General features: G+C 32.2%; 1 protein-coding gene across 1 annotated transcript; it reads left to right on the top strand.

The window, feature by feature from the left end:
• Positions 1-24,254, top strand: LOC108911574 (GRB10-interacting GYF protein 2). Its single transcript, XM_018716549.1, has 8 exons — positions 1-12; positions 1,308-1,513; positions 2,322-2,514; positions 2,575-2,718; positions 7,195-7,336; positions 16,520-16,774; positions 16,832-17,061; positions 24,000-24,254. Exons 1-8 carry the CDS (start codon positions 1-3, stop codon positions 24,123-24,125), a joined length of 1,308 nt encoding a protein of 435 aa, XP_018572065.1. The 3' UTR covers positions 24,126-24,254.
• Positions 24,255-27,804: the final 3,550 nt, after the last annotated feature.

Below are 27,804 nucleotides of genomic sequence, written 5' to 3'. Positions count from 1 at the left end.
ATGAGCGGAAAAGTGAAATTTTTGAAATTTATTTGCTTTGATTCATTGGTAGAACTGATTCATACGTCAAAAAACTTGACAAAGTCTGTAGCAGTGTGAAACCACACTGTTTACCAATAAATTCGTGAATTAATTCATGAGGAACATCGTCAATTTATTCATCAATAAATTGTCAATGTAAAACAGCTATAAGAGGTTCTTAGGGTATAAAAAAGATTATGGACTTCAGTCGGGAAAAAATTTAATGCATAAACACCAATTAGTATGTAAAAATGAACTACAAGTGACCTGGATTTTTTTTTATAAGTCAGGGAAAACCTGGAAATGTTAGGGAATTCTTTATTACTTTTGAACTATAAACCCTGTACAGTCAACCTACAAAATCAGTACCTACTAACACTTTGTTAGTCATTATAATATGGGTGGCACGATAATGTAGATATTTAAAAAATGAAAGGGTTTGGGTTCATTTAATCAAAATTCTACAAGATGCCCAAAAACTTCCAAATCGTATTACCTATCAGATAAAAAATAATTGTCATTATTGCCTGAAAGAGGGAAAAGTTATGAACGAATGTTATCACCGTACATCAATTTTGTATGGGTTGCAGGTTTTAAAAAACACTCTTTATAACACCAAAATGTGTAGATTGAAAGAAAAAGTCCACACCCCAAAAATAATCAAAATTGATTAATACGTATTCGAGTTATTTACAAAATTCAAAAAATTTTCATGAACCTTGAAGGCATCTAGCGGCCAAACGAAGCGATTTCGGATATAGGTGAATTAGCCTAAATCTGCCTATTTTGAGTCCACGAATTTGTGGTCCTTCATTGTATACGTTATTCTGGGACACCCTGTATATCCGTTTTAATCTGACACTACTAACAAGTAACCATGACCTATTAAAAGTTTATAATTTACAGATTCCTTAAAGCAATTAATATTAAAGATAAGAATTAGTCGGTGCTACCAATATGCAAGTTAAAAGTTTACTAACTTATAAATTTATATGTAATATACATATAATATAAAAACTGTTTTATGTTATATCCGAATTTATAAAAATTCTAATATGTTTTCTTAAAATTTTCTTATAATATTGATATTTGATAATGAGATACTCTCAAAATCGATAATTGTGACATATCAAGAATTTCTTTAAAACTTTTCGTCGGTAATTTAAAGTTCCCAACTACTGAATGAGGAATACATAGAAGGGATATTTAAAAAAAAAAATGTTTAAATTCTAAATCTTGGGAGGTCATAGGTGAATCCATTGTGAATATCAGATTCATTTTATTAGGAGGCAGAAAAAAAAGCGGCAGAAGAAAAGAAGAGAAAAGAAGAGGAAAGGGTGAAAAAGGAATTAGAAAAGGCCAAGAAAGAAGCAGAAGAAAAAAGGTTAAGGGAATTGGAAGAGAAGAGGAGATTAAAGGAACAGAGGAAAGCAGAAGAGGAAGCAAGAAAAAAAATTGAAGAGAACAAGAAGCTGGAAGAGGAGAAATTAAGGTATTTTTCATTTTGTTATCAGATTTCATATTTGTTATACAAGTTTAAATTCCTCTATTTCTAATTATTTATTTACTAATATGCTGAGATTGAATTAAAAAAATGACATATTTTTAAATAGCCCTGAAGATATTTTAAGTATATCGAAGAAATTTGTGTTGCTGGTTTTACTAATTAAAGTAAAAAAATGAGACTATTAAACAAGTTTTGAAAAGTCAGAAAAAATGTCGTTTGAAATTTGTCTATAGTACACACCATAATGAATAGCTTATAGATCTGGAGTTGGACCCTGATATTTTGATTCAAATTATTACCATTTGAAAATTATTAAATAGATCATATTTTCCACAAAATTTAAAGAGTATTCTAAATAATGTGCAATACCGCAACCGAATACATAACTATAACATCATCATTTGACAAATTTTACAGTGTAATCAAGCTTAAAAAATATATGTAGTGTCCAGCTAAAAAAAAAAAACATTCTTGGTGGCCATGCTTTATTATTAAAATCCAGCGTTTTTGATCCCCTCCAACTTCATAAGAACATTTCTTTCGTATCTCGATTAATAACTGAATTGTAACTTTAATGTAAGTTTGTGCATGCATTCCAATCTAAAACACTATACTATAGTAAACAGTAAAAATGTAAATAGTATGTTTAAAATGTAGGCTACCATATGATATATTTCTTGATTTTATTATTATTTTTTTAATATTTGCAGTCATTGACTACTAGGTTTATACCTTGTATATTTCAATTTCGTAATATTTTACCAATAAAAATATATATATATTTAAAAAACAGGAAAGAAGCAAAAGAGCTGGAAGCGAGGAAGCAAGCCGAGGAACGAAGAATACAGCAAGAACAAATTCGTACCGCCAAGGCAGCTCCTTGGTCTCAGTCCAGTTCAACTCTTGGTATGAGTCTTGCCGACATTCAGAAATCCGAAAGAGAAAAGAGAGCTCAGGAAACAGCTTTACAAATGCAACGTCTGCAGGTATTTTTATTTTTCCTAGTTTAAAGATTCCATATCGATAATTACCAACTACCATTTCAGGAGAAGGAAACTCAACAGCAGCAACAGCAACAGCAAGAAAAACCGACAGGTATACAGCTTAGTTGGGCAAGGAAACCTGTTGAGCCAAGGAAGGTTAAGTCTTTAGCAGAGATTCAGGCTGAGGAACAGGAGCGATTGGCAAAAGTAATTTTTCTTACTGTAATTTGCTACAATATACAGGGTTATTCATGCTGTACGTCACGGAATATTATGGCCAAAATACGAGGCTTTCAAAAAGTTTATCTTTTGGGATATATGGAGGTTATTACGGTTACTTTTTTAAATTATTTTCATATTTATTATGCAGGGTGTCCAAAATATCCTAAAAGTATCAAAGTTGTGTTTTTTTACATATATATTATTGCATTTTTGGATTCTCCGATCAAAATAAGTGTCTGTTTTAATATGGTTTATAATATCTAAACTTTAAGGTCTTTTAAATAATTTGAATTTTATCAAAATGTAACCTAATTTTCTTGTTTCAAATACTTAATAAGTAGGTATATCAGGTATGTAAGCGAAATTTACAGTGAAGTGTAACAAGAGATTATATCTTATATGCCAATCACAATAAACTTGTCATTTTATGCAGGATGTCCAACAATTAAAATTAATCAAATATCAAATAAGAACTTTTAAGTGACTATAACTCGATCAATTTAAATAGAACACCATATTTTTTAACTTACCAGAAAATGTAATTTTTAATTACCTATCGAATGGTATTAGGGTGTTTATAGCCAAGTCTTCGCGTTTTTACAGAATACGCCAAATAATCGTTTTTTGCACCATTTCGTGTATTTTACATAAAATTTCTAAATAACATCAACGGTAACATAAAACAAGCAAAATATTAAAAACATGTTTCAAATGTCGACCATCCATTTCCGAACACTTGAATTGTTTTTTCAATACCACTGCTAACTCTGGACAACATTTGCAAAGTTACAGTTTTAAAAGCATCTCTTATGCATATTTTCATATCTTGTGGATTTGTCAGAGGCGTATTGTAGACAATTTCTCTTATGTATCCCCATAAAGAGAAATCTGGTGGAGTTAAGTACGGGGATCTGGGGGCCAATTTTGAAATCCATTTCTTCCTATCCACTTGTATGGAAAGTTGGCATTTAAAAATTGTCGAACCTCGCAATGATAATGAGGCGGAGCTCCATCCAATTGAAACCACATGGTTGTTCTAACGTTTAAAGGGACTTCTTCCAGTGGCGGTTTTACCATAAGAGCTGCGGAGCTGCAGAACACATAAAATTTTATGTATTTAATCATATTAAGTATCAACAAAATATTTAAAGAATTCAAATGTACTCGTGCTAAAATAAACCTGGGAGCTTATATTATTATTTATTACGACAGTACATGCGTATATGAAGTTATGTGGCTGTAACAACGACAGCCACAGCTGCAGCACAGAAGATAAGTTGTTTTATCTTCTATGGCTGCAGTAAATGCAGTAATATTTCGTTTGTGGTATGTGGTGGTTTATTTCTGCTAGCGGCACTTGTGAATGTTTTCATTTAGGTTAGGGGTCTACGGATATTATAGTTATTAAAATGAATAGCGTTTCGTTTTTACAAAAAACTTTATTTATTTCTCTGCCTTATGAGGATAAACTAAAAATAAAAGAATTAGGTGGGCCAACACCACAATTAAATAATTAAAGTTAGTGGAACAAACCGAAGTAAAAGTTATAAAAGACAATTTAACAATAATGTATACACAAAAACAGAGTGGGTGTGCAGGTGTGATATCAAAAATACACTGTTTTGTTTTCCGTACTTACTTTTCGATGGGGATAAAGCATGGACAATATACAGTGTGAAAGATTTAAGTCATTTAAGTCATTAGGTAAAATAAACATAAGAAGTCAGTTAGATTATGCATATTGGGATAATATACGGAAACACAATGAACAGGTAACGAAAAATCGTTATGTATTATCTAAAATCATAGATTGCAAAAAACTTTGCGGAGCTTTCGAATTAGCACTTCGCGGACACGACGAGACAGAAAATTGGGACAACCCTGATGTGTTTCGTGGACTCATAAATTTTAGTGCAGATCTTGACGACATATTAAAAGAACATCTAGCCACATGGGTATGACTGGGATTTTCTGTGATTGTACCGGGAATTAGCTGTACGGTCCCCGGATTTCGGATTTGCACGTATAATCTCCCGGAATATATGTAATTACATATATATAAAAAAAGATAAAGAAAAAATCATAACACGGAGAGGAAAATTAAAATTCGTTGAATCGTTGGTTAACTTCACAAACGATTTTTTTGTTTATGAGCAATATTCAATAATTTAATAAAATATATGTATTTAGTTTATTCCAATTTATTTATATCGTCAGTAGGTAATTCATGAGTAGATATTTCAAAAAGGTACCAATTTCAAAAATCGTTCTTATGAAAATCTGTATTTTTGTATAAATGGATTGCTCCTTGTAATTCAGAAGTGCTAGGAAAACGCGTGACCTTGAAAATTTTAAAATTTTTCGCCTGCGGCGCCATTTGGAGACTCCGGGCACTTAATATCCCGGAATTCAATTCAACAAATGTAACAACCTTAAGCAGAACACATTCAATCAATGTTCATGCGCCGCCACTGACTTCTTCTAATAATACTGGAAGTTGGTGTAAGAACCTTCATACGATTTAAAGTTCCTTCAAAAAATAGGTTTCAATTAAATATGTATGTATATGTATTGATGCGGATTCGAATCTGAATAGTAGTGAAAGTTGTCTATTCACGAGACCATTTTTATGAAAAGTGCATTCATCACTAAATAACACTTTATCAAAAAAGTTTACTTTTCCTGTCACTATATCTAACACCCACTAGCAAAATTCAGTTCGGTTGTGAAAATAATTTCCATAAAGTTCTTGGCAAAGCTGGACTTTATAAAAATGGAATCTGTATTTTTTGTGAATTCTTGGAATTCAATTCTTGCTTCACTAAGGTTATTATTTTTGGATATATGATTTTGACTAATACTGGGATTTTCGAACTGAACCAAGTACCGTCAAAATATTTTCTTTGTCTTCAGTGACTGTTTTTCTTGTAATGGGTTTTTTGTAACTGACACTTCCACTTTCCTAATACAGGTGTAATCAATCTCTCAAAAACGGCTCGGTTAGGATGATTTCTTTCGGGAATCCTTTGAGCATAAACTCGAGAAACCAATAAACAATTCTTATAACATTTTCCTAGGATAAGAATCATATCAACAGGCTCCTCTTTTAGGTAAATCTTCATTTTGACTAACCAATTTCACAAATCGTGTGTCAAACAATAACGATCTAAACATCCACAACTACAGAAAATAATACCACTCTAGCAAAAACAGACTTTGCAGATTAAACTAATAGATAAATAAAGTATACGACATTGTTAAATACCACAGATATATCGGAATTTTTATGTAAAATACACGAAATGGTGCAAAGAACGATTATTTGGCGTATTCTGTAAAAACGCAAAAACCTAGCTATGAGCACCCTAATACGATTTGTAATTAAAACATTTTTTGGTAAGTTAAAAAATATGGCGTTCTATTTAAATTAATTCATTTAAAAAAAAAACAACTGATACTTTTAGGACACCCTGTATAATATGAAAATAATTTAAAAAACTGTAGTAGACCCCCACATATCTCAAAAGAAAAACTTTTTTAAAGCCTCGTATTTTGACCACAATATTTTGTGCCGTATAGTGTGATGGATATATTAAAATCTCATAAACTTACAAGGAGAAGGTAAGGTAGTTGGATTTTTGTAATTTTTGATATTTATGGTACGTGTAGTTTGGACCATGAATAAGAATTTTCCAAAGTAGTTTGACGCAATGTTCATAAATTACCGAGACAATTGATTTTGAAGTTTTACCTGACAGGTAAATCCACTAGATGTGACACATTCTTCAACTGGGAGCATGGCCTAATTGGTAGCATTCGGGACTGACAGTCACGAGATCGCTGGTTCGAGTCCGTCACGTGACATTTTTTTTTTTTTTTTTTCAAAACGCTCCATATGGTTTTTTATTATTTTTTTCATCTCGAAAATTATGAACAAACGAAATATTATAATAAATACTTATGTATATGTAGGAATATTCTTCAAATATTTCATTAAAATGCACAATTGATTGATAAACAGTATTTATTATGAATTAACAATAGTTTCTTTAAAAAAAAACAATGCTCGCAGTTGAAGAATGTGTCACATCTAGTGGATTTAGCTGTCAGGTAAAACTTCAAAATTGATTATCTCGGTAATTTATGAACTTTGCATCGAACTACTTCGGAAAATTCTTATTCAAGGTCCAAACTACACGTACCATAAATATAAAAAATTACAAAAATCCAACTACCTTACCTTCTCCTTGTTAATAGATATGGTGAAGTTTTATACCATTCTATTAGCAGCATTCGCAGACCAATACAATCAGTGTGGGTTGTGGAGATATTTTGAAACAGGCAATGTTTTTGTGGAAAATTAATTTTTTTTAATATTTAATAGTTTATGACATTAGTGAAATTATAAGTGGATATTATAAATGTATGTAGGTGTTTTGAACGGTTTATTTTATTTTATAGCAAGCTGCCGAAAGCCGTCTGCAGAAAGAAAAGGAAGCACCGCCAGTTATAAATAATGCAAGCAGTATTTGGAATAGCCAGAGTTTGACATGGGCAAGTGCGTCTGCCACTAATTTGCAGTGGTCATCTTTAAATAACAGTGGTAAGTTTGGAACAGTAACAGAAATGAAAATAATGAAAATAGTGTTGACATACGGTCAAAGACATTTAATTCTAATTTTGGTTAACCCTTTCGCTGCTGCATATGAATACACACGGTGGGTGAAAAGTTCCCGCAATTATTTTAGATATTTCAAAAGGCTATAACTATCGTATTATTCAACAAATCAACACATTCCAGAAATAAATCCTACTGCAACGTGAATCCGTCCGTACCAAAGTGCCATGTCGCCCACGGTTTCAGAGTCTTCCGAAGAACCTGTTTTTCGTTTTAGGCAGAGTTACTTTTAACGTTCCTGGTCCAGATCATCACCTAGGCCAAAAAATTATGTGCAGTCCCTCCTGTCTCTTTGAAACGTTTCACAGCATCGCAGACGGTTGTACTCTTGAAATCGGCCATTTGAACGATGTCAGCCGTCTTCATTTCTATCTGGTGTAATTCAGCAACAGTAACATGCACATTTTCACGATGTATCGCGCAAACTCAAAATCAAGCAGTTAAAATAATACTTAACGTGTGTGTGTGTGTGTGTGTGGGCGTGGGCGTGTGCGTGTGCGTGTGTGTGTGTGGGTGCGTGCGTGGGTGGGTGTGTGCGTGTGTGCGTGGGTGCGTGTATGCGTGGGTGCGTGTATGAAGGTGGCCTTATTACCCCCTTGTACACCCTCCTTCATTACTCGAGTACTTTTGTTTAAACCATCCTATTTACTACATGGGTGGCTTGGTGGCAAAGTCTCGTACAGTTTATGTATGATGGCATGGTCTTGAGTTACACAGACTTTTTTTGCTCTGGTCTCATTACTATTTATCGGGGACCACACGCACGCGGAAAATGTTGAGCGACCCAGGTCTCTGGTAGGCTGCCACAGCCACGTCTCTGAGCCTGCCATAGGTCACCCATCCTAATTTCAGCCTGTGTCCGTGATGCTTACCTCGGCAGATCGAAATCCACCGCCCAAGACACTCAGCTAGGTGGTCCCCTTATATTGCATGACTTAGCAACGTATTATTTCAAAGTCACCAATACAGGGTGTCCCACTGGGAACTTCGTCAATCGATATCTAGAAAAGTACAGCTCCGAAAAATTTGAAAATTTGACAGCATGGCAATATCCCTAGGACAAACAACTAAAATATCTAGAACTTTCCAGCATTTCTGGTTATACCGGAAGTCGATACCAACTTCGTTATTTTAAATGGGACACCCTATATAAGTATTACTGCATTTTAGGATTCTACGTGAAATTTGAGTATCAATTTATTAAATATTCCGTATACCTAGGAGTTATAGAATTTGAGATATTAACATTTAAAAAAAAATTTGACAGATACAAGGGTCTGCGGAGATGCTAGTAACTCTTTTCAGGAGCGTGATATCAAGTGGATTTTCGGTACCTGTAAAGGGCATAGGTAACACTAAATTATGGTATATCAACAAATTAAAACATTAATACTAGGTGTTTCATTTTTGCCATTACATTTTAATAACTTTAAACGGCTATAACTTTGTTAATTTAAATGGAACACCCTGTATTTTTTTACTCTGTCGTATGCAGGTTGAAATTTCCTTTCAAGCCATATAAGCATTGTTAGGGTTGCCGTTACTACTTTTAGAGATGTTTGCAATTTTCTACTTTTTGGACAGTTTTTCTCATATCAAACCTGTTGTCAAATTGGCCATGAGCAGAAACACTCCAAAAACAATTGAAATAACTTGATGTTTGTCAAGTTAGTTGTCAAATTATTGTGTCTAAATAGTTTTTGTTGAAAATGTTATTTAAATTTTCAGCAAAAACTACTACATACGTAACAATAATTTGACAACTAACTTGACAAATGTCAGGTTATTTCAATTGTTATTGGAGTATTTTTGGTCAAGTTCGGTGTGAGCATTGAACGAGTGTGGTCGACTAAGCGATAAGCCGGTGCCGATACATATTTACTAACCTATTTGTGTTCAACATCCCCTTTGGTAAGATATCCTTAATTACAGAATATACAATAATTTAATTAAAGCATCAATTTCATTAATAAAATACATATATTGACTAATTCATAAAGTTAAAATACAAAAATGAACTCAGAATCTGGGGGGCCTTCGCCCCCCAATAATCATCCCGTTATTGAAAATAAAAAGAAATTCAAATATCAGACAAATGATTGTGGTCCTTATATAGTGTATATTCAAGCTAATGAGACATTGGAAAAAAACTTAGGAAATCTAAATCATCTAAGCATAGCTAGAGAAATATTTGAACTTAACCTTGAACATATAAAAAAATTTGAAAAAAAGGGCAGGAATAGATTAAGTGTAGAATTTAAAAACTATAAAGCAGCAAATAATTTCTTAGAGAATAATACATTACTAGAAAAAGGATATAATATGTTTATTCCTTCAAACCTTGTATCTTGCAAGGGAATTGTAAAATATGTAGATAAAAATTTCACAATAGATGACCTATACAAATTCTCAAAAACAAATAATCATAAAATTATTGATATAAAAAGAATGAACAGACGAACAATTAATGAAAACGGGGAGACTGTATATGTGCCCACGAGTACAATACTATACACATTTTCTGGTAAATTATTACCAAGAACTGTAGATATTTGTTTTCTGACAATGCCAGTAACAACTTACAAGTTACCCGTAATCCAGTGCTATAACTGTTTCAGATTTGGACACATTCTTAAACAATGCAAAGGGAAAAAAAAATGCAACATTTGCACAAACACTCATGAGGGCTCTTGTGTAGAAAATATGAGATGTCTCAATTGCGCCAGTACGAATCACAATTCAACAGATAAAAATTGTCCGGAATACATTAGACAGTTAGCTATAAGAGAAAAAATGGCAATGGAAAATATATCCTTCTTTGATGCAAACAAAAAAATTCCAAAAACATATCAAAGACAAACAAATTATGTACATCCACGGGACTTCCCAGTTTTAAGTAAAAATTCGGGCATAGTATGTTTAGATGAGATTGATAATAAAAGTAAAAATTTAAGATCATATAGTCAGGTTACACAAAATCCAAAAAAAAGAAAATCCAATGATACACCAGGATTTGATAAAGTAGCACACAATCAGTGTCTAGTAACTCCTTCGGGAAGGAGTAATAGTTACAGTAATTCTCCAATAATCGTAAACACACCCACCGATAGCATAAATCAAGAAAATATGATAGCAGAACTGATTAGTAACATGAGTGAGGAACAAATAAAACAAGTGATAGGCTTTGTAGAACATATTTGCAAACGAAATACCACATATGTGGACAGGGACAAACCAGGGTGCTCAACAGACCCATTTTATTAAATAACAAACAAAAACAAATAATAAAAAATGTATAATAAAAATAATAATAAAGTAGATTTAAAAATTATTAGCTGGAATATTAGAAGCATAAACGCAAATAAACACAATTTAATTTTATTGATAAATGAATATGAGCCAGATGTTATCGCTTTAAATGAAACTTGGCTAAAATCAAATCAAAGCTTTCACATTAAAAAATACAAAATAATCAGAAAGGATAGAACAGACGGGTATGGAGGGGTTGCCTTTGCAATAAAAAAAAATATAGATTTCACAGTGGTAACAGAAAACCATCCTTTCCTTCCTGAAAATACACAAACGATGGCAATAAAAATAAATAATATCACAGTAATTAACATCTATAGCCCCTCAGGCAATAAAATTAACATAGCAACATGGTCTAGATTTGTAAATACATACAATTCCCCAAGAATCATTATGGGCGACCTTAATTCACATAACCCATTGTGGGGAAGTAAAAAAAAAGATTTTAATGGAAATACAATAGAATCAACTCTAGAAACCTTAAACCTAATATTGATGAATGACGGGTCTCCCACTAGATTAACCCCTCCCGGTTCAAATGTAAGTGCAATAGACTTAGTATTATGTTCACCACAAATCGCAATAAAAACAAATTGGAGTGTGATACCAGACTGCGGATCAAGCGATCACTTCCCGATCTTGTGTACAATTCATAAAGCACAAATCCTACATCATTACAACAGTCCACCAAAAAGAAACTTCAAGAAAGCAGATTGGAAAAAATACTATCTTCATATAACAGAAAAAACAGATTCTATCAATAAAAATATTAATTATAACGAATTATATAACATTATTAATAACGCTGCGGAAGAGTGCATTCCAAGAAAAAATAACAAATTTAATAATAATAAGTATCCATCAACCCCGTGGTGGGATGAAGAATGTGCAAAAATTGTTAAGGGTAGGAAAGTAGCGATCAGGGAATTTAGAGAAAATCCGACTGTAACCAATTATATAGCAGTTCAAAAAAGTATAGCGATAGTAAAAAAAGTAATTAAAATTAAAAAAAAAAATAAATTTAGAGAATTTTGCTCAAAACTAAATAGAAATACTTGCACGACAGAAATATGGTCTATGGTAAAAAAATTCTCATATGCATTATCAAACAATAATGATACTAAACTTCCAACAACTGAAATCGCGAACGAAATTTTAAACGAGTTAACTGTCTGCCAGATTGATCCCGGGTTCCAAATAATTGATAACAACGAAAACATTAACAAATTTACATATGCCGAATTTGAAACAAATTTAAAATATAAAAAGGACACTGCGACGGGAGTCGACGAAATTTCATATTCTATGCTAAACAACCTCCCCATAAATGTCAAACTAACATTACTTAATTTATTTAACAAATACCTAGAAGGAGAACACATCCCTCCGGATTGGAAGAAACATACTATAATCCCTTTCCTCAAACCAAATAAACAAGACAACAATCCAAATAACTACAGGTTAATAGCATTATCATCATGTGTTTGCAAAATATGGGAAAGCCTAATAAAAAATAGGATAGAATGGTTTGTTGAAAATAACAACATTTTCGGGGATCTACAAAGCGGTTTCAGATCAGGAAAGAGCGTAGTTGATAATATAAGTTATATAACAACATACATCCAATTAGGGTTTAGCAGAAATATGTTTACGGTAGGGGTATTCCTAGACATAAAAGCAGCATACGACAATGTTAATATTTACAAATTATATAAAAAATTAATAACAATTGGCATTCCCACATACTTGTGTAATTGCGTAATGAATCTCATCTCAAATCGAATTATTCAAATTAAAGATAAAAATGGAAACCTAATAGGAAATAATGTTACTAACATTGGTTTAGCGCAAGGGTCTCCGATAAGCCCTTTATTATTTAATATTTACATTCATGATATTCAGGAAAAACTACCCTCAAATATTAAAATCATATCTTATGCAGATGACATTGTTATTTTATGCAGTGGGTACCAGATAGAAAATTTAATTGAACAAATTAACAAAGCTCTAAGTCAACTCCAGGTTTGGTTTGAAAAACATAATCTCACGATTTCTAGCAACAAAACTCAAGCCGTTATATTTAGAAAAGGAAATTCCAAAAAAATAACAGGCAATACAAAATATAATAATAACAACATCACATGGACAAAGGAGGTAAAATACTTAGGGATAATATTGGATCATAATTTAAATTTTAATAAACATACAACGTATATTATAGATAAAATTAAAAAAAATATGAATATCATGCGTGCATTATGTGGTACCTGGTGGGGCGCAGACCCTAACACTTTGCATAATATATATAAAAGTCTAATTAGAACTCATTTAGATTACGGATGCCAAGCAATCAGTCCCCTAAGCAAAAGTAATAACAACAAAATGAAAAAAATACAATACCAAGCCCTAAGAATAATAACAGGATGTATGAGATCAACCCCGAGAACAGCTTTACTAGCAGAATGCGCAGAAATGTCAATTGATTACAGAAAAATATGGTTAACAATTAAATATTTAACAAAGGTTTATTCAATAATAGATCATCCTATCCAAAATATAATTGAAGACCTTCATGAATATTGTACATTAAAAGTTAATTATTGGAAAAACAGAGAGGAACCAATAATAATTAAAACATACAGGGATTTTTCACAATACTTTAAACAGATTAAAAAATTAGATAATATACCATTTTTTGTATATGAATACGATCATCAAATGCATACTTTAGATTACAAGAATTTAAAACTAAAAAAGGGTGTAGATAACAATAACGAATTCAAATACCTAATAGAACAATCATATTCGGATTATTGTCAAATTTTCACAGATGGATCTCTAGATCCTGTCGAAGAAAAAGTGGGTGTGGGTGTATTCATACCACAAACTAATTACTCCTATCATGATAGCCTCCCCAAATTTACACAAATATGCACAGCAGAAATCGTTGCGATAAATAAAGCTTGTAGTTACTGCCTGATAAACAATATCAAAAAAGCGGTAATTTTCTCCGATTCTCAGGGCGCCTTGGAAAAAATAACTTCTTACAAAAATTATAAAAGAAAAGATTATATCACGATTCTAACAAAAGAAATGATCATTAATTCTAATAATAATGGAACATGTATTGAATTAGCATGGATTCCGGGACATACTAATATTCTAGGTAATGAAAATGCAGATTGGCTAGCAAACTTAGGGAAACATTTTGCAGTCACCAACAACATTCCACTAGATAAAAATGACATTTTGATTGCATGCAAAACATTCCTTAATAATAAATGGCATCATTTTTGGGAAAACGAGTTGAAAAATAAAGGTAAATGGTACTCGGGGGTACAGTATAGGTTCCCCAAAAAACCGTGGTTTCAATCATTCCCATACTTTAACAGAAATCACTGTTCTACAATGATACGTATGCGTACTGGTCATTGTCTCACCGAAGCACATAAATTCAAAATTGGTGTTAATGATAGCCCAGAATGTGAATGTGGCCAAATAGGTGATTTAGATCATATCATTTTTGAATGTGAAATTAACAAAATTCCAAATATTGACATATATTATCTAATTGCCCAAGCGTGTAATACACCAACCCCGATTAATGTAAAACTAATAATGATGAATTTGACTGTAGAAGGATCAATAATTCTAATGAATTTTTTAAATACCAATCAAATAAATTTATAAAGAATAATGGAATATTTGAATTAAGTTAAAAAAATAAAATAAAATAATAATAAATAAATAAAAATAAAAACAATAACAAATAAAAAAACAACATATGAATGGGTCACTGTGTACACAAAGGCATACAAGGATATGTGAATATAACAAAACAGAATATATTAATAACAAAATTGAAAATAAAAAATACAGGCAAAAAAATATATATGTGTATATATGTATATTTATATACACAGGTAGGACAAAAAATACAAAACCCCTCTATTCATATCCTGGGATTCTTAAACCGAGGCAACATTTCAGGTGTGTAATGCTCCGCAGTTGCCCCGGAGCGAGAAGAGTCTTTCCTTTGTTGTGCTATCTGTCTTACTAACCCCTTTCGGCGAAAATCCGAACACAAATCTGAAGAAAGTTAAATCTCCGAGGACATGGGAACTCCCAGACATACCACCCGGTATATCCTCCGAGAATGTGTTATAGAATAAAGTGTGAACCTGGCCAAATACATATAAATGTTAGGCCATCAATTGAGAAGAAGAAGAAGAAGAAGAAGAGTATTTTTGGTCATGGCCAATTTGACAACAGGTCTGCTACGAGAAAAACTGACCAAAAAGTAGAAAATTGCAAACATCTCTAAAAGTAGTAATGGCAACCCTAACAATGCTTATACGGTTTGAAAGGAAATTCTGCATACGACAATAAAAAAATACAGGATGTTCCATTTAAGTTAACAAAATTGTAGCTGTTTGAAGTTATCAAAATAGAACAGCAAAAAAGAAACACCTAGTATTAAATGTTTTAATTTGTTCGTATACCAAAATGTAGTGTTACTTATGTCCTTTACAGGTATCAAAAATCCACTTGACATCACGCTCCTGACAAGAATTACTAGCATCTCCACGGACCCTTGCATCTGTCAAATTTTTTCTTTAAAAATTAATATCTAAAAATCTGTAATTTCTAGGTGTAGGGAATATTTAATAAACTGACCCTCAAATTTCATGTTGAATCCGAAAATGCAATAATATATAGGGTGTCCCATTTAAAGTAACGAAGTTGGTATTGACTTCCGGTATATACGGAAGTGCTGGAGAGTTCTGGATATTTTAGTTGTGTTTGACCCAGGAACATTGCCATGTTCCTGGCGGGACACCATGTATATTTTTTTTTGATGTCAACGTAGACGAAGCCCCAAGAATTTTTAAGAGTTTTGTTGCTTTTAAAAATTAAAATTTAAAATTTAGTTTTTAAATATTAAGTAATATCGGTGCGTAAATATGTTACGAATTACAAGTAAAACTAATGTTTAAAATAATTGTTTTTGCTGTTTTTAAAAAACAAATAATAAAAAATTAATAAAAATACCAATATGAAATATTATTTAAAATCATTTCAAGTTCAGTTGAATTATGTACTATGGTTGGTATATAGACGGGTGCATTTAGGAAGGTTGTAAAAGTTTCTACTAAAAAGTTTAAATTTTTTTTTTTATCTTCGCAATATAAACAAAGGATAAATTAAACATAAAATAACATTATGTTCTATGCAATTGTAAGCATTAAAATTTGTCCAGTTTATAGGTGTGGCAAAACATGAAACTTATTTTTTCTTAGAAACGGTTCTGTAAGATATTTCAATAGTCTAATATTTAGTGTAGGAAACTGCAGGAGTAATTTGGTGTAAAACCTTGAATAATATTTGAGTAACACTCAGTACTAGTTAAGTAATATGTGATAATATTTAAGTATTAAAATAACACAGGCCGACAAAATTTTAACCCATTTTGATGCGCCAATTCGAATCCTAGGTCCTTTCTCAATTGGCTCTGGTTTTCGAGATGTAACCTAAAAGAGCCAAAATCGCGATTTTGTAACATATTCGAGGTTATGTTACTGGAAAGGTAGATTATGCTGTTTTTTTTTTAATAAATGTTAAATTTTTATTACTTCAAAGTGTATTAAATTCCAATCAATAGAGATTTTGTTTGTGACAAAAATAATAGTAGCAAACAGACTGTGCCATCATATAAAAGACTGTAAATATATGCTTATAATTATAATTACTTTGTATGATTTATTTCCTTTCCATTTTTTATTCTTTGTTTTATTTCAGGGGGATTTTGGGATGATTCCTCTCACAAACAAACAGCGAGTAAACCGTCCACAGTATCTAAAAGTAATTCTACAAATTCAGTCAATGCTACTCATAAACAGCAACAGCCGGCTCAGAAGCAGCAAACTAAGAATAAAACAAAGAAAGAAGAGTCGTCTAAGACCAATCACAACAACAACAACAATGCTCCATCTTCAGATGAATTTACCAATTGGTGCTATAAGACTTTATCTAATATAACAACTAGTGTAGATAGTAAGTAAACATAAAAAACGTCTTAGGTAAAAATTGACATGAAATTTATTTTTGCAGTTCCAACTTTTGTAACTTTCTTACGAGACATAGAATCGGCATTAGATGTCAGAGAGTATTGCAAGGAGTATTTAGGTGAGAGTACAGCAACGCAGCAGTTTGCCACTAACTTTTTAGAGAAGAGACGTTCCTTTAAACCTAAGAATAATGCTCATAAAGATGATATGTGTTCTCCGGCTCCTGCTATTACCCCTTCCTTACAACACAGTACTGAATTCCAAGAGGTCAAGGTAAGCTTAATTTTGCAAGTTTAGCGTTAATAACAGTTCATTCCTAGTTTGTCATTTACACTTAGGATGATTTTTTTTTAATTTTTAAATTTCAAGTGTGGAACATTTTCCAAAGCTATCAAATTAGTACATCAATGTGATGTAGTTTTTAAATTTGAACCACTGATTTTTTATTAACAGCAAAAACAAAGACACATAATTTATTCTTATTTTATTAAATAATATATCATATATCTAATTTATCTTAAGAAGGTACATCTGAGTGTCTACTGAGCAGAAAAAATTGGTGAATTTTAGGAATTATTATCTCAAAAACTGTCTGTTCGATTTTATCCAGGTTTGTTTCATACAAAAGTATACATGTTGAAATATGCTGAAAAATTTCTTTATAAATACAGTAAAACGTTGCCGTTCGCGGGGGATAGTTTCCAGAAGGTTCCCATGAAACGCAAATCCATGATGGATAAGTCATTATGTTAGTTTTTAAAACAGAATTAAATATCGGAAACATAATTCAGTTATGTTTACATATATTCCGAAATAAAATCAAAGATACTAGATTTGTTTGTTTCTGTGTGCATTTGAAATTGAAAAAAAACCTTCTGTTTTAATTAAATGTCCTTCAAGCAGGAATACATTGTGCAAACTACATACGAGGGGATACCCAAAAAAAAAATGGAATTATTATTTAAAAGCTATATATTTTCAAATTGTTTACAAAACAACCTTATCCCCTTCAAAATACTCTCCATTACAACTAATACATTTGTTCCACCGGTGCTTCCACTGTTCGAAACATTTTTTGTAGTCATCTTTAGAAATAACTGACAGCTACTCCCTTGTTTCTTTCATGCGTGGAAGAAAAAGTTGCACGGAGTCAGGTCAGGCGAGTAAGGTGCATGGGGCAGCGGAACCATGCCATTTTTAGCCAAAAACTGGTAAAATCTTGGTAAGCATTAACGCCGATAAAAAAAAAATCAAAAAATTATGCAAATTTTTAATACAAATAAGTAGTAAATATCTTTATTTAACATATTTAGTCAACTTAAAATATTTTTTCTCTAAATTAACCGAAAAACGAGGTGTTCCCATATGGGACCTTTAGGCGCGACGTCACTAGAAATGCGCAACAATGAAAAAAGTAAAAAGCAACTTGTTCTTTTAACGAAACCTTAAAATAATGAGTAAATATTATTACCGAGTATGAAGCTTTCGAAAACAGTCAACACATAAGCCGATATTACATTTGCAGCATATTATTCTTCCTCGGCTGCTACAGTTTTCACCGCCACTGTAGGAACCTATCACGTCTCATAGCATCCGATATCATTGGGTTTTTCAGATTGTGAGAATTCTCCCAATAATGTCTTTTTGACGGCAACATGTTTATTTATACCACTCAAAATAAGAATTCCTAAAAATACTCTTAGTTCTTCAGTGGTTATTTGTGGGTCAGAATTTTTTTGTAATGCATACTTTTTAGTTTCTGTTATATTTTGTAATATCTCATAGGAAAAAAATAATTCAAATAGTTCAACACAGCTCATTGTGTTGTAATTTGAATGATCTTCTGTTGAAAATTTACGGTATGCCTCTTGCAAGTCTCCTTTGATAAAATCGGTTGTGACAGGTTTTGCAGTCAATACTAAAGTGGATGTACAGATACTAGGGCTCGGCTCTAAAGCACATGGCACTTCAACTGACTCCTCCATATTATCATAATCAGTTCCTATCTGTCGTTATTCGAATAAACAATTTCTGCTCTAGCGGAAAGTTGTCTAGCAGTTAGATTGTCATCAACTAAACCGCCTTCATCTCATCTGCTGAATCTTGGTCAGTGAGCTCATTGCTCTCTGGGGGCTCAATATATATATCACCAACATTTTCATTATCACAAGCAATATCCAAGGCTTCCTGAAGGGTAATTCCACTAAAAGAGGATTTACAGCTAGATATCAGTTCAACCGAGCTACTGCCTAACGGGTCCATATGGGAACATCAATGTTTACAACAATATTATACATAAACAAATAATCAATTAAATTATTCTCGAATAGGAATATGTTTTTAGATATAATAGTATAATAAAACACTAGAAGCAATAATATAATAAAATATCTAATAATTATTATACTTACACGAAGTTGTAATGTTTTCAACAAACTCGTACGATCAAGTTTTTCACTCGATACAAAAAAATGTCAAATGTAAACAAAGCACCGCATGAACTTTCCTAAGGGCTTCATAAATCATACTGAAGACGTGCAAATAAGCAGATTTACGAAAGCTAGCAAAAAATAGCTCTCAAACCCCACTTTTTATCTTGACGTTTATTGGTTCCATATGGTACTTTTAGGCGCTAATGGGTTAACATTAAAACAGTTTCAGCAGCATTTTTACCGAATATAAATCAAGAACAAAACAGCACTAGCAAAAGCAATCACTGCAGATGAACAGAACATGCCAGGTCGACAACACAGGTGGCATCGAACTGGCAATGAGTTGCACTATACACGCCTAGCGGCAGAAATGGCGCACAAGCTCCGTCCACGGCAATGTTATTTTGGTTTTTTTGGATACCCCCTCGTATATGTTCACTACATATTTTTAATTTCATAGTTCTTTAAGGTTAGCACTCATTTAATTGATTTTAAAACATAAGGCAAATGAGTTTTCGGAAACAAAAACACTTAAGGTTTGATACCGAAAAAAAAAATGGTAAGAAAGTTTCAAAATCATTGAAATCTGTTAATAAATATGCCAAGCCAACTGCCTCGTGTAAAAAATATCAGATCGATTGCCAATATAGTTTTTTTTAAAAATTATATTAAAAATTATGCTCTTATACACAGGCTTTTATGCGAGTTGGGAAAAAACTTTAATCAAACGTGAATATTGCTCTTAAAAATGGTTAGGATCGGGAAAATAAAATTGTAATNATTAAAAAATACAAAATAATCAGAAAGGATAGAACAGACGGGTATGGAGGGGTTGCCTTTGCAATAAAAAAAAATATAGATTTCACAGTGGTAACAGAAAACCATCCTTTCCTTCCTGAAAATACACAAACGATGGCAATAAAAATAAATAATATCACAGTAATTAACATCTATAGCCCCTCAGGCAATAAAATCAACATAGAAACATGGTCTAGATTTGTAAATGCATACAATTCCCCAAGAATCATTATGGGCGACCTTAATTCACATAACCCATTGTGGGGAAGTAAAAAAAAAGGATTTTAATGGAAATACAATAGAATCAACTCTAGAAACATTAAACCTAATACTGTTGAATGACGGGTCTCCCACTAGATTAACCCCTCCCGGTTCAAATGTAAGTGCAATAGACTTAGTATTATGTTCACCACAAATCGCAATAAAAACAAATTGGAGTGTGATACCAGACTGCGGATCAAGCGACCACTTCGCGATCTTGTGTACAATTCATAAAGCACAAATCCTACATCATTACAACAGTCCACCAAAAAGAAACTTCAAGAAAGCAGATTGGAAAAAATACTATCTTCATATAACAGAAAAAACAGATTCTATCAATAAAAATATTAATTATAACGAATTATATAACATTATTAATAACGCTGCGGAAGAGTGCATTCCAAGAAAAAATAACAAATTTAATAATAATAAGTATCCATCAACCCCGTGGTGGGATGAAGAATGTGCAAAAATTGTTAAGGGTAGGAAAGTAGCGATCAGGGAATTTAGAGAAAATCCGACTGTAACCAATTATATAGCAGTTCAAAAAAGTATAGCGATAGTAAAAAAAGTAATTAAAATTAAAAAAAAAATAAATTTAGAGAATTTTGCTCAAAACTAAATAGAAATACTTGCACGACAGAAATATGGTCTATGGTAAAAAAATTCTCATATGCATTATCAAACAATAATGATACTAAACTTCCAACAACTGAAATCGCGAACGAAATTTTAAACGAGTTAACTGTCTGCCAGATTGATCCCGGGTTCCAAATAATTGATAACAACGAAAACATTAACAAATTTACATATGCCGAATTTGAAACAAATTTAAAATATAAAAAGGACACTGCGACGGGAGTCGACGAAATTTCATATTCTATGCTAAACAACCTCCCCATAAATGTCAAACTAACATTACTTAATTTATTTAACAAATACCTAGAAGGAGAACACATCCCTCCGGATTGGAAGAAACATACTATAATCCCTTTCCTCAAACCAAATAAACAAGACAACAATCCAAATAACTACAGGTTAATAGCATTATCATCANATTACTAAACATTTTAAAACAATAAGAATATGCACTTACAATGTAATTATTGAGATAATGGAATGAATATATAACGTTTTGACAAATTTGAACAAACATCTGATCCAATGAAAGGAAATATGGCAACACTGTACGCTGTATTTAACGCTTCAACTGACACGCTATATTTGAATAGCTCGATTATAGACTATAAAATTATTCCAGTTGAAAATATATGTAGTAATAATTAATATTAAATAAATTTTTCGTGATCTAATGTAATATAATAGCAATTTGAAAAAAAAAATGAAAGGTTGTCTTTGCACAACGCACAGTATAGACATTCTGTCATAATCTTCAATTTGACAAGGCGACGTCTCACTATCATACACTGAGCTTCTTGATAGTTATCATATAGATTCTCGTTTTGCACATTTTACTTTTTTCTCATCAATCCACATTCTGTTTCATACACATTTTATATTGCTTTTCACTTTTCAGTCATTACTTTTCCTTTGTATCTTGGATGTTCATACGTGTTTACGGAATATGCGCAAAGCACAGTTGACAGTAATTTATTTATTTATTTATTTATTTATACTGCATACATACAGACAAAGGGACACTCCAATTACATGTATACGGTTGAGAAATGTTAGCTAATATAAAAAACAAGTTAAAAATAATGTATAAACAACCAGACACATGCAAAATACAATGTAAAAAGAGAACAAAGAAAGAAAACAAAAAAATGTCAGTTAAAAATGTACATAAAACACCCAATCGTATACGTATCATAAGTATGAGAGTAGCTTAGTCCGACTAATATTAAAAATATCAATATCGTATATTCTTAACAAATTATTCACCGTACACAGACACTGTTCTAGGAGTGAATTAATATTAAATATTTTAAAAAGTCTATATCTAGTTCGCATTCTCATATCGGGTACATTAATATTAATAGATACCAACAAATCCTCCCAAAATTGTAATTCTGTTTATAATTATTGTCAGTTAATTCACCTTTATATCTGTCAGCAGCAACATCAAAAGTGATAACAATCTCCAAAGGAGGGTGATATTGGTCAATTCCAACGAGAGATGTGTTAGAGTGAGAAACTTTTGCCTCGGTTAAATTAGTCATCACCAAGTCGAGCAAGTTGTTTACCCGATTTAGTACATTGTTGACAATATACAGATCATATGTACATAGGACTATTTGAATAATTTTGGCCTTGTAAGAACCGTTGCCACAGTCATAGCGCATATCGTTTATTTCAGGCACATTAAAATCATCCAAGATGAACAGATTCTCTGAATACAGCTTATTAATGACTCCCCAGGAATCTAAAAACGTTTCATACACTGTTAGATTAGAGCCAGTTGACCCAACTTTTACCACCACGCCATGCCAATGTCAAGGTTGCCAGATTTCATCCATAATTTTACAAGCTATTAATGAATAAATAAACACTTTTATTCAAATAAAAATTTAATTGCTGTGCATTAAACACGAAAAATATTTGCAAACTAATATGTGTTATATAAATTTCATTCGTATATATTTTATTTAGTTCCCTCAAATTAGTTTATGTAAGGTTGGTACTACAATGAACTACCGTGTATAAGCATAGGCTTCCCTCCGCACCGCCTGCCCCGCAAGAGATGTATTGAACCTTCTTAAACACTTACAAACTTAATTTTGTGTCCTTGGTGGTACAGATTCTGGGATAGGCTTCTTCTGGAAAAAGTCTGTCATTGTTTTCTGAATCTGATGGCTAGTAAATTGGTTCCAGCATTCTTTAACAAATATTTCTGGATTTTCTTCCAAACGGTGCAAAATATGAGAAAAATTACGTCAGGTAGTTAGCCTTAAATGTTGCAATAATGCCTTGATCTAGACAGGGACGTGGTATTTGGGGGCAAAAACATGACCTCAATGTTTGTATCAACTTCTAATGTTTGTGGATGCCCAGGGGCATTATCTACTAAAACTAAGGCTTTAAATGCCATGTTTTTTTAACTAAATATTTCTTTACAGTGCCGAAATAGTTTTGGAACACTCTAAGAGGGGGTAGCACACAAAATACACTTCTAAGATAGGTAGGTGATTGAAACTTAAGGAGCTTATGTAAGATCATAAGAAGTGTTTGTGTTTCGAATTTCACTTCAATTGGATGAGTCGTTCAAAAGTTATGACAAAAAAATGGGAAAAAAATTCCTACTTCAACGTCTTCTATCACTGAAACGGTGCGATTTAGGAAATAAGTTTATATCATGAATGAACATTATTTTAACCTGTTATATCGATTCCTGAAGTTATCCAGATTAAATCTGAATCACCCTATATATCGAATTTTTGCATATGTACACCTATGATTGAAATTCGTGACCGTGACCGACAAAGCAAACGTGCTGCGAATGGCAAGGTTTTACTGTATTGTGTCAAATGGAAGCAATCGATCTAGCTGTTTTCCGAATATTTTGGGAACCATCTTTGAATAGTATGTTTTGAGATAATCTGGTTTGAAGTTTGGTAAAGAATTGACACACTCTGGAACTTGAATCCTCATCAGCTTCTCGGTATTTACCGTACATTTGTACATATGCTGTGCTAATATCACTTAGAATTTGTTAGTTATGGTCTTATTAATTTACCCTTTATGTCTTTTACTTTTTAGGGCAAAAATAAGAAGAACAAGAAATCAAAAATGTTGAAGGTGGACTCTCGAATTTTAGGCTTTAACGTAACTTCTGCTCCGGACCGAATCAATGTGGGTGATAGAGATTATGGTGATAATTCTTAAAAATAGTTTATATGTACCAGAAAAAAACAACAGATTGTTATGATTGTACCTAATTATATTATACATAATATGATTTTTAAGACAATTTTTTTAGTTTACTTTGCTTATTTATGTGTAATACATTTTTGTTTTACCAATTTTACTGTTTAAATATTAGTTTTACATAAAACTACACAGCTTTTTTCTTTCCTTATCCAATCACAACTTATATTCTGGGTATGTTTTTTTGTTATACATAAGTATAACATTTATCTATTGCAGAAAATAAATACAGGGTGTTTCTTAAGTTGAGGTCAAAAATCCAGGCCAAATTCTGTGGCCAAAAATAAGGTTGTTTTTTTTGTTATATAAATGTGAGGTCCTAGGAAAGCCATTGTGTGGGTATTATCAATTATTTTCCAAAATAAAATATATCGCCCTGTATAATATTACAAATAAAATAGATCATATGCGCTATTGTATTATCTTCACTTTTTGTTTCTTTACACTTTTTTCTTTTTTGTCTTCCAAACAGATTAACAAAATTGATTTATTTGATCAAGTACACTTTTAAGATACTCGTTACATTACTTAAAATAATAACAAAATAATTAACAATGGAATTACTTTACTATGATTTACTATAACAAATGTCCAGCCAAAATACAAGCTTCAGATCTTGAAATTGCAGCTTGAACGCGTACAAAGACTCCAGGAGTAGTTCTTATCACATCACTATCAGCTAAAATGTGTTAACTAAGTGCTCCTCAGATTCAATATGAACCTTGTAAACTAAGGTCTTGAGAGGTCTTCAAACAAAAAAATCATTAGGCTTTATATCAGTTGATTTAAAAATTCACAAGCAGTCAAACTAAAATGTGTGGCAAACCCGTCTTGCATAAATCACATTCTTTCTGTTAGCGCATAGGGAGCATTGTCAAGTAATTCAGATAAAACATTTTCAAGAAACTGTCTGTAGGAGGCACCGGTAAAAGTCCTTGGTAAAAAGTAAGGCCCAACAAGAAAATTTCCAATAATACCCACCCATACATTCAAACAAAACTGATATTGAAATCGAGATTCCATTATGGCATAAGGGTTTTCATCAGACCAAAAGTATTTATTGTGGAAGTTCATTATACAGGGTGCCTCACGGTGACGGCCCATTAGAATTATTTCAGAGACTACTTCGATTTGAATTTTTAATATTTGGGATACCGGATTTTCGGGCATGCCCTTCTCAACTAAAATAATGGCATCCACGTACTACGCCATCAACTTGCTTATTTTAAATGGAACACCCTATATATTATTGCAATTTTGGATTCTGTGTTATTTTAGGTGGACTTTTATGAAGATTCCCTATTCCTAAAATTAACTGTTTTCGAGATATTTCATTTTTTTCAAAAAAAAATGGAGAAACGGTGATTAGCTTCAAACCATGTGTATTTTATAGTAAGAAAGATAAAGCAACAATATTTATGGGGGGGGATAGCTAGACACCTAAGCTTCCCAATTCCCATCCATAATTTCAAAGCGGCTTAATTGCATATAGGGTGCTAGAAATTTAATGCCGAGTTTAGTTAACTTCAAACCTTCATATGTCGTTTTTTTTAAATGGAACACCCTGTATGTTTTTCTATATTCTGATACACAATTTTATTCTCTTTCGAACAGTATCAGGATTATCTACTACTTTTTATGTAATCACCTAAAATCATGTAATTTCTTGCAAGGATAGCTGTGGAATTTTTAGCAAAACTTCAAAACAAACAACTAAACTATCACATTATTTATTATTTATTCACAGACGTTGCAATGGGATTCTAAGTAGAACATCTACAGTTGTTTTTAATGTGACATCCCAATTTTCCACCAATAAGCAGAATAAAGTTAGGAAGAATTCTAAAAAATCAACTTCATACATAGTAATACACAATTTTAATTATGTATATTGATAATAATAATGCACTAAGATAAAAAAAATGACAAAAAAATCATAAGTGTTCAATATGACCCATCAGTCACCGCTTTTGCTATTTCAGCTGCAGGCAATTCATGGAACGCTCTTCGGATTCGAGCAATCAAATCCTCTTTTAAACAACGAGTGTAGAATAAACTTTTTGCTTTATTACTCCCCAAACATAAAAATTGAGACCTCACTGGCCAATTCCAGGCCCTATCTTCAAACATTTCACTCAGCTGTTGATCGATTTGATTGTGACAGTGAGGTGGAGCCCCGTCTAATTGATACCAACACTTCCTTAGTTGGTCTAAATGTATATCATCTAGAAAATCTGCCACAACCGTTTGCAAAATATTGAGATATCTGTTGGCATTTAAATTTTCTTCATAGATATGGTAAGAAATTTGGTTATCTTTAATTAGACAAAAAAACATTTACGCTATATTTATTTTGAAAGTTTCTTTCCCGGATAACATGAGGATTTTCAGATGACCACAAATGAGTATTGTGTCTATTAAAAATACCTTCTCTCGTAAATTTTGACTCGTCGATGAAAAAATATTTGTAGAATGTATAGCACATAAAATTTGTATGATGTATTACTAAAATAATATTCAAACTAATGTAGTTTTAACAGAAAGTATCATTTATCCATTTAATTTGAAATTCCTGATAGTCTATCATCGGACTGCGGAACTTTCTTTAGAATAAAATGAGGTTTAATTTTTTGTTTTTTTGGCCTCCATAGAGCTGGCAGCTCTAGGCCCACCCTAAGCAAAGGATACATAATACTTATGAGGAACAATAAAGGATCTACACAAATAGCTTAAATATATTCTTTAATTCTATAATTGAGTCAGCAATATCAGAGCGGGCTTAAGGCACCATCGCAATCAAAACTGCCTCTGCACATTACAGACACAATGTCCGGCAAGTGGCAATAGCTTGACTTAACATTTCCAAATGGTGGATATGAAGGCGAGATCACTAGAATGGCCAATACGTTCTCCTGATTTTACACCCTTAGATTTCTTTCTATGTGAATGGTCACACTTCAGATGTTGGAAAACGGAAGAAAACATTCTAATTTACGATTAAGATGCTGTCAAGACGTTTAAGGAACATCTACATTGAAATTAAGTTTTTTGGAGAAAATTACGTCTAGCAAATGAATTAATCTTTATACTGCTAATTTTTGCAATAAATATGAAAACCTAGCATTTTTTAATAGAGAATAAAAAAACATTTCAAATTCGTTACACATACCCTTACTTCCCTTCCCATTTAAAAATTTAGGAGTTGCAACTGTCACTTAAACGGGGTTGAATTTAGGGACGAAATATTTACATTGCAGGATGTCTCACTTCAGAATCCAAAAATGATGTGTCTCGAGATTTTACTTACACACATATATTCACAGTAATTGAGATACTGAATTTATTCCATTGAGCTGTTCCACACTGTATATATCTTATGGGACTAATATAGCCAGTCAACTGAACCACGTTAATACCTGAGGGTCAGGCACATAAACATCCTGTGGCCCATCCAAATAAAGGGGAAAACTTCTTAATGACGGTGGAAACATCGAAATATGCAGCATTGTAGTTTACCGGGAAAAATTATGGCCCCCCCTCTATGGGCCCGCACAATTACAGAGGTTACGTGCCAGCAGAGGAACCCTCGAAAAGTTCCCAGAGAGTGGATATTATTTGTAAACATAATAACTATTAG

The sequence above is a fragment of the Anoplophora glabripennis genome, unplaced genomic scaffold (assembly GCF_000390285.2).
Source record: "Anoplophora glabripennis isolate ALB-LARVAE unplaced genomic scaffold, Agla_2.0 scaffold980, whole genome shotgun sequence".
NCBI lineage: Eukaryota > Metazoa > Arthropoda > Insecta > Coleoptera > Cerambycidae > Anoplophora > Anoplophora glabripennis.
This window is presented reverse-complemented; position numbering and strand designations above follow the sequence as displayed.